This window comes from Rutidosis leptorrhynchoides, chromosome 10, assembly GCF_046630445.1.
Source record: "Rutidosis leptorrhynchoides isolate AG116_Rl617_1_P2 chromosome 10, CSIRO_AGI_Rlap_v1, whole genome shotgun sequence".
Taxonomy (NCBI): Eukaryota; Viridiplantae; Streptophyta; class Magnoliopsida; order Asterales; family Asteraceae; genus Rutidosis; species Rutidosis leptorrhynchoides.
The window spans coordinates 94342825-94351665 of record NC_092342.1 but is presented as its reverse complement, the minus strand read 5'-3'; the positions used below and the strand labels follow the sequence as shown (position 1 = coordinate 94351665).

Below are 8841 nucleotides of genomic sequence, written 5' to 3'. Positions count from 1 at the left end.
TGTGTAAAATTGTATCGTATTTAATAGTATTTCCTAGTAAAATTTAAGCTATTTTATATACACCTCGCATAACATCAAAAAGCAGGCAATCCCAGTTGTCGACTTAACATCCAAATCACCTCTTACCAAGCTGAGCTCCGCCAAACGACGATACCAGACGCCGCCATCGTCGCAAAGCAAAAAGTTGAAACAGCGCGGCACTACCCTTTTTGATAATCCGGTCATATCCGATTATGAGGGTGATCAACAAATGGGTAAATCCTGAGTATTATCTCATGATTACAACATTTGCGGTATTATATTTCTTTGCTAATTTATAATTTGTTATCGCAGGTGACTCAATCGGTGACCCAATTTTCCCGAGCCCTAACACTTTTGATCAAATCACCGAGCTGTTCCGTACTCCACCCGACTCCTATGGGGTGAGAGTTGATGGTTTATCAGGATATACCTGTGCCTCTTCTTCTGCGGCGTTAGACCAATGCCATCAGATGAAGCTGGAAATTCCCCAACGAGCTTCGTCGCGAGTTTGCGAAGCTTCCTGCACCTGAAGCACACAATTTCTTCGTGCAGAATTTCTACATGGCGTTTAATTCTGCATACGACATGATGTGTCGTCAAGAACACTTCTTCAATGTTCTTGAGGCTGAAAAGGCCAAATATCTTACTGAGAAAGCCAAAGCTGCAGACAACGAAAAGCACTGTGTTGACTTATCTTATGAGCTTACCGCAGCAAAAACTGCTGTTAATGATTTAAAACAACAAGTTTCTACTGCGGTTGATAAAGAAAACAATTTTCAAGCCACTGTTAAAGCGCTAACAGAGGATGTTGCAAAGCTGACTGTAGAGCGGGACAACGCTTTATCTGCTAAAGCTTCTGCGAAGCTTGAGTTCACAAAGCTTCGCCAAAATCTACCCGAGTTATCAAGGAAAATTCTCAACTCGTACCCTGTTTCCCAAAATTTTCAACATATGCCGCTGTGCTGCAACTACATGAAATAGTGGAGTTCATGGATCAGATTGTCATGCACTGCCCTTTGCCAGAACCGCTACCGACTGACATAGTTAACCACTTATGCTCTGTTGCAGATGCTCTGGCTTTTACAGTTGCTAGGGAAAGCATAGCGAAAATTCCTATCCAAAAAATAACAGCGATAAGCAAGCAGGATGATGCCACTGCAGATGACATCATCAAGCTTGACTTATCTAAGGAATAAATTTTCATCATGTAAAAATAGCATGCAGCTATCTCTGCAATATCATTAATAAAATTTTTGCTTATTTGTATATTTTTGCAAGTACTTCTATTTATATAGCGCTTTATCATTAATATTCATAACACGGACTCGTCCTTTGCAATTTTCAACTTTTATTATCGTGCACATAATAAGTATGTACTTTTGCGAAACAATCTGTATTCGCGTATATTTATACGTTATGAATCTTCTAAGTCCGCCAAAACGATCCTTAGGCAATTAATTAGCACCGCGAAGCATCTAAGCATGGCAAAATCAAATACTTAGCAAATTAACTTCCTTTCGCGATAATTAGTTTTTGCGTAAGTGGGCAATTTCATCACTACGCGACTTAGCCTTTGCGAAACATACCGGTATTATAAAACAAAATATTATAGAATATTTCATAAACTCTAAGTATTCCGCAAAGTATGATTATTCTTATCAATAGAAACAAACTTTTCGCATATGCTTACAAGTGTTTACTTTTCATATTCTTACAAGTGTGATCAAGACTTGCAAAAATTGAAATGAAAACACATAGAAAATTATCAAATGCAGGCTTTACATCTCATTTTGCACTCTGAATACACATGTGCATTGGCCCACACTTTATTTTTACAAAGTTACGCATAATATCGCTTTAACAAAGCAGCATGCCACGCATTAGGTAGAGTTCGCCCTTCTATGTCAGCGAGCTTATATGATCCTACCGTATTAATTGCCACAACTTGATAAGAACCCTCCCAGTTAGGTCCTAATTTACCAAGTTTTTCTGCTCTACTCGCATCATTGTTTCGCAGCACCCATTCACCTACATCAAAAGACAAAGCGCGTACTCTTTTGTTGTATTATTTGGCGATTTGCTGTTTATTATTTGCCTCTCTGATACCAGCCATTAACCTTCGCTCTTCTATGAAATTCAAATTTTCGCCTAATGCCTCGCCATTTGCTTCCTCATCGAAGTTAGCAACTCTATGCGTTGGCACAAGAATTTCAGCGGGTATTAATGCTTCAGAGCCATATACTAAACTAAAGGGTGTTTCCCCTGTGCTCTTCTTAAAAGTAGTGCGATGTGCCCATAATACATTGGGAAGCTCATCCACCCAATCAGTTCGCTTTTCATTTAACCTTTTTTTAATACCGCTCACAATGTCGCGATTGGTTACTTCACACAAGCCATTAGCCTGTGGATGCGCCACTGATGTAAACTTTTGGACTATATTTAAATCAGTGCACCATGTTTTGAAAGGATCTTTCGCTATTTGAGCACCATTATCGCTAACTAATTCGCGTGGAATGCCAAATCTGCAAACAATATACTCTCACACAAAATTACGCGCTTGCACTCCAGTGATAGTGCGAACCGCCTTAGCTTCAACCCATTTTATAAAATAGTCAATTGCCACAATTAGGAATTTGATATTGCCAGGACCTGCGAGAAATGGACCTATAATATCAATAGCCCACTTGTGAAATGGCCATGGCGAATTAACGGAGATCATATCATGCCTTGGCATCCGATTCTGTGACGCATGCCTTTGGCAACTTTTGCAATGCTTAACAATCTTTGCAACATCGCGATACAAAGATGGCTAAAATTAATACATCCGCATAATTTTAGCCACAATAGTTTTATAACATGAATGCAATGCGCAATAACCTTTATGTACTTCATCAATTATCATTTCTGCTTCAATTGGGCCAACACACCGCATCATTGGACCGCAATATGACTTACGATACAAAATGTCATTTTGAATGATGTACATTGGTGATCGCTCTCGAACTAAATGAGCTTCGCGATTATCATTTGGCAAAACACTATTGCGGATATATTGCAAGATTGGTTCCATTCAATTTGGCTGCTCTTCTACAACAGGCGCTACTATTAAATCATTATCTATTGATTTTCCTGGCCATTCCTTGACCCAAACTTGCTTTTGAAAGTGCGAAAATGTTAAAGCGACTAGCTTACTTAACGCATCTGCCTTCTTATTTTGACTCCTTGGTACTTGTGCAAGTTCAAAATGCTCAAAATGCACAGCTAATTCTTGCAACAACTTCAAATATTTTTGCATTGAGGAGTCATGTGCTTCAAAAGAGCCACTAAACTGATTTGCCACTAGCTGCGAATCTGTAAAAGCGCGTAACTTGGTGATATTCCGTTTATGCGTGACATTTAAACCTGCAAGCAACGCTTCATATTCCGCTTCATTGTTTGTTACATCAAAATTGAAATGTAACGCGTACATATGCTCCTCACCTCTTGGGCTTGCTAACACTAAACCCGCACCAGCACCTTCTGCACATGAGGCTCCATCGTTTAATAAATCCCATGTTTCACCCTGCACTGGCTTTAATTCTGTTCGCTCATTAATCACCTCCAACTCACCAGACATTTCTGCGAGGTAATCCGCCAAAACTTGGCCCTTTATAGCATTGCGTAGAAGATAAGAAATTTGATAAGCGCTGATGTCAAAGCTAAGGGATACGAAATAGTTTATATTTTACTAGGAAAAACTATTAAATACGATACAATTTTACACAAGATATTTATTTATTTATAGAATGGATATACTTAAACCTTGCTACAACACTTATAGGCAGTGTACCTAATCGTACAGTAGTGTAGTTTTTAGTAAGTCCGGTTCGTTCCACAGGGAATCTTTTTAAACAAAGCTCAACGCTATATTAATTTACTTTTATAAAAATACAAACATATATATAAGTAATATTATTATTATAAAGGGGGGTTTTTACCGTTTAATGACCGGTTTGTCGATTTTAAAACTTTAGTCGCAGTTAAAACCAAATATAAAATAATAAATAAATACAAGACTTAATTTTAAGCGTAAAGTAAATAACGATAATGAAATTGCGAATAATAAAAGTGCGATAAAATAAACTTGCGATAATTAAAAAGTACGATAATTAAAAGTGCAATTAAATACAATAACAATAAAAATGCGATAATTAGAAGTGCAATTAAATATAAAATAAAGGAAATTAAATATGAAATAAAAGAATTATGCTTATTTAAACTTCCGTAATCATGATGTTTGACGTGTTGATTTTAGTTTTATGCCCATGGGTTAATTGTCCTTTGTCCTGGATTATTTAATAAGTCCGTCTGATTTTTATCCATAACAGTCCATCAGTTATAAATATAAAGTGCGAGTGTCCTCGTCAAATTATTATTATACCCGAAGTTAAATATTCCAACTAATTGGGGATTCGAATTGTAACAAGGTTTTAATACTTTGTTTAATGAATACACCAGGTTATCGACTGCGTGTAAACCAAGGTTTTACTACTTTGTTAACAATTACACCAATTACCCTTGAATGTAATTTCACCCCTGTTTTAATTATTCTAGTGGCTGTTAATCCATTCCCGTGTCCGGTTAAATGAACGATTATTCGTACATATAAATACCCCGCCCATCGTGTCCGATTGAGTGTATATGGTAATTTATAGGGACGCCCAATTGTAAATCTTTATATTAACATTAACAAACTATCATTTAGTTAAACAAATATAAAGCCCATTAATAGCCCATAGTCTAATTTCCACAAGTGTCGTTCTTTTGTCCAAACCCCAATTATGATACAAAGTCCAATTACCCAATTTTAGTAATTAGCCCAACATCATGATTACTTCGTTTTAAATAAGCATAATAATAACTTAGCTACGAGACATTAATGTAAAAAGGTTGAACATAACTTACAATGATTAAAAATAGCGTAGCGTTACACGGACAGAATTTCGACTTACACCCTTACAATATTCGCTAACATACCCTTATTATTAGAATTATAATTAAAATTAAAATATAAATTATAAATATAAATATAAATTTTACGTATGAATGTGGAAGAAAAAGATGATAAAAATGATCAGAATTCGGTTGGCTTTATAGGCAGTTTTTCAATTTGGGGCTCCGCGACTCGCGGCATATTTTGCCTTCAAACTCCGCGAGTCGCGGAGTTTGAAATTCCAGCTCACACTTTGGAGTCTTTCTCTGCCGACGGTTTTTATTTATAAATATAATATATATATAATTAATATAATTAATTATATATTATATTATATTTATATACATAGTTAACTTGTAATTTTTAGTCCGTTGCGTCGAGCGTTGAGAGTTGACTCTGGTCCCGGTTCCGGATTTTCGAACGTCCTTGCGTACAATTTTATATTTTGTACTTTGCGTTTTGAATCTTGTACTCTTGTAATTTCGAGATGTTTCTTATCAATAATTGGAACCTCTTTGATTGTCTTTTGTACTTTTGAGCTTTTTGGTCGTTTGCGTCTTCAATTCGTCGAATCTGTCTTTTGTCTTCACCTTTTATTATTTAAACGAATATCACTTGTAAATAGAACAATTGCAACTAAAAGCTTGTCTTTCTTGAGGAATAATGCTATGAAATATATGTTCGTTTTTAGCATTATCAAATATTCCCACACTTGAGCGTTGCTTGTCCTCAAGCAATATCGTCTTGAAATACTAGAATCACTTCTTTATTCTTCACACTTTGTACATCAGTGATTTCTATACGGCGGTATAAACAATGGTAGTAACGATATGGTTTACAGTCCCACATGACTATAAAAATTTAGATCCATTAAGGAAATTGGATCTTTATGAAAACATTTGATCTTTTGAAAATTAAATCTAGTTTTTACCCTAGATAAGTTTTCCGGAATAACCCTTTACCGGTGTTTGCAAAATATTTTTGTGGGTTTGGTGGGTTTTAGATTTGAAAATTTTAGCTCAAAACTTGCGGTTTTGTGTCACCCACTTGCTAACCTTGTATTTGGAAAGCAACACGTCCAGTTTACTTGTTCCGTATATTACTTTTCGGTAAACTACCGTCCGGTTGTAAAGGAAAGCGTTGAACAAGCAACTGTTAAGGCAATGTCCCCTGACATGCTTTTAATTATGGTCTATAACGTGTCGGACGCAATTACTATCCTTGGTAGGAGCAATAGTAAAGTTCACCCTTATGATTTTTCGGTATGGCACAAGGTCCTGTCTTTGACCACTATGCAACCACCGTTCTTACGGTTGACACCCGATTTAGTTCAGGTGACCTAATGAATTCCAGGTGAATTCCTAGGATTTTACGTTCAATGGTAATGAACGCATTGAAAATGGGTTTTCAGAAAACAAATCGGTTTATAATTTTGATCAAAATATTTTCTCGTTCAAGCTCGAGTTTAGATATCATTGAATTCCATGAGTTTGAATTCTCAATCTTTAAGGTCAATCTCTAGGATTGAGTAATATCAGTCTTAAAAGCTGATTTTTAATCTTTAAGGAGATTATCCTTTCTGGGGATCTGATTCATTAGTCTTATCCAGCTAATTTGCATGGTGCCCCCCCATTGTACGAGATAAATCCTTCTCATGGTTAGGATAAATCTGACCACTTGGCGACCCTGTTTAATGCTGAGGTCCGTGGATTTCCTGCTGATTTTAGTGATGACTTTTCTAGATTTTTCGTCAACCTACAGCTGGTCTGGACGACAACTTCATGACCTAAATCAAGAAGCGCGTTTCTTTTTCGGAAGACTTTACTTCCTTTTAATGATGGAATTGATTCATCGTGTAGATCCATCTCTTCTTTTCTTTCATCGGGTAAAAACAGTTTAGTTTAGTCCAAAGCAAAAGTATTTTCAGTTATTTGTTACAGATATATGTGACATATGTTTAAGATAACTTGGTAAATTTTCCCACACTTGGCTTTTATTTTCCTTTTTATCGTCCTCTATTCCATTTTAAATGAATTTTAACATTTTGGTTTGTTTCTCAATTTATGTCCTTTTTGAGGTAACAATAATTTCGGTGTTAAAACCTAGTTTTATCGTTCATAAATATGTATAAACATGATTTTTAGTTCATTTAATTGAAAATTTTGAAAAATTTTACTAGAATTGGGTAGTCAGTATATAAGACCAGGGCTGTTCTTTATTATCAGAGAGCACTAGATTCTAATACAACTACTGCTTTACTAGTATTTTTAATGGTAACCAAGTGTATAAAGTAAAAATTTTTAAAATCCGAAAGAATTTAACCCCTTCCCACACTTAAGATCTTGCAATGCCCTCATTTGCAAGAAATCAGTAACAATTTAAATTATTGAGGGTGATCTGTGTGAAAATGATTAAATTTTTACCAAAGTTTCCAAATATATTGGCGTTTGGTTGCTGAATGATAAATGGTGCACATCATTTGTTCATTCCGTCTTGTTGTTATTTCACATATATTTTGCATCTTGTCATCAAAATTAGTTGCTTTTGCTGAACTTAATGCCAGTCTTTGAAAATGCGTTGTTTTACCCTGTTGTGTACATAAGATAAACTGCAAACATATATACATATTTTTGAAGTTTGGTATATTACCCCACATTCAAAAATTATTAAAATCTAAGAATAAAAGTTAGACAATTATAAAAAAAAATATAATAAGTATACTAGGGATGATACTGGTACCAATAGGGGTTCCAGGCATAACCATAGGTTCTATAGAATGCTTCGGCAGGGTCATACGTAGGATATGGTGGCTGCATCTCTATAGACCAAGGAGGGAAGATGGGTTTCGGTGTAGGAATATAGTTTCTACCTATATGTTGGCAATGAGCTATGATTTGGTTCTGATGAACTTGCCAATCTTCAAATGCTCTCTGTCTAGCATTTTCGTATTCCTGAGAAGCTATAAACCTTTGCATTTCTTGCATCTCATTCCCCCCTCCTACATTACCTTGCTGTTGGTTTCTCTCCACCTGTGGATGTCTACCATGGTATCGTACTGCGGCGTTATTTCGCCTCTTCAAAACTTTCGCACCATGGTATACATTTAAACCTATAGTATCGCGGGGTTCTGGTTCTTCTACTAATAATCCCCCCCGACTTATATCCACACCGAGATATTCACCAATCAAAGTAATAAAAATACCACCTCCTATTATGCTATGCGGTCGCATCCCCCGAACCATAGCTGATAAATAATAACCCACACAATATGGTATACTTACAGCGCTTTGTGGGTCTCGAATACACATATGGTAAAACAAATCCTGTTCATTTACTTTTTCCTTGTTCTTACCCCTTTGTGTAATCGAATTAGCTAAAAACCTATGTATCACTCTTAATTCTGCTCTATCTATATCCAAATAAGAGTAATTTCCCCCTTTGAAACGGTGATGGCTTGTCATTTGACTCCACACACCGTGTGTATCAAAATTTTCATCTATCTTTCTACTGTTTAGTATCAATCCTCTACAATCGGCAGACGCTAACTCCTCAGGCGTATATATACGTAAAGCCTGAGCCATGTCCAGTAAAGACATGTGGCGCATCGAACCGCCTAACAAAAATCTAATAAAAGAACGATCGGTTAAACTGGCTACCCGATCATTCAACTCTATACTACATAACAATTCTTCACACCATACTTTATATACAGGTCTACGCATGGTGAATAAATGTACCCAGTCATTAAAAGAAGAATTACCATACCTCTGTACAAGTAATTCCCTAATTGGCCAGGCCAATTCTACAGCTTCTAAGGGTCCCCATTCTATGACCCTCGGTACCTCAAC

At 36.1% G+C, this 8841-nt stretch overlaps 2 protein-coding genes across 2 annotated transcripts; both read right to left on the bottom strand.

Moving 5' to 3' along the window:
- Positions 1-1861: 1861 nt before the first annotated feature.
- On the bottom strand, positions 1862-3091 carry LOC139870463 (uncharacterized). Its single transcript, XM_071858267.1, has 4 exons — positions 2909-3091; positions 2575-2830; positions 2128-2454; positions 1862-2049 (listed from the first exon to the last, which is right to left on the bottom strand). Exons 1-4 carry the CDS (start codon positions 3089-3091, stop codon positions 1862-1864), a joined length of 954 nt encoding a protein of 317 aa, XP_071714368.1.
- LOC139870462 (uncharacterized) lies at positions 3092-3637 on the bottom strand. Its single transcript, XM_071858266.1, has one exon. The coding sequence runs from the start codon at positions 3635-3637 to the stop codon at positions 3092-3094; it is 546 nt and encodes a 181-aa protein (XP_071714367.1).
- Positions 3638-8841: the final 5204 nt, after the last annotated feature.

Bases quoted from the DNA above. Each gene is read 5' to 3' on its own strand.
- LOC139870462 (XM_071858266.1), bottom strand. From the start codon at position 3,637: ATGTCTGGTGAGTTGGAGGTGATTAATGAGCGAACAGAATTAAAGCCA.
- LOC139870463 (XM_071858267.1), bottom strand. From the start codon at position 3,091: ATGGAACCAATCTTGCAATATATCCGCAATAGTGTTTTGCCAAATGAT. The intron at 2,455-2,574 runs GTAATTTTGTGT...ATTTAAATATAG, and splicing joins TATCACTGGAGTGCAAGCGC to TCCAAAAGTTTACATCAGTG. The intron at 2,050-2,127 runs GTATCAGAGAGG...CTTTTGATGTAG, and splicing joins AGAGCGAAGGTTAATGGCTG to GTGAATGGGTGCTGCGAAAC.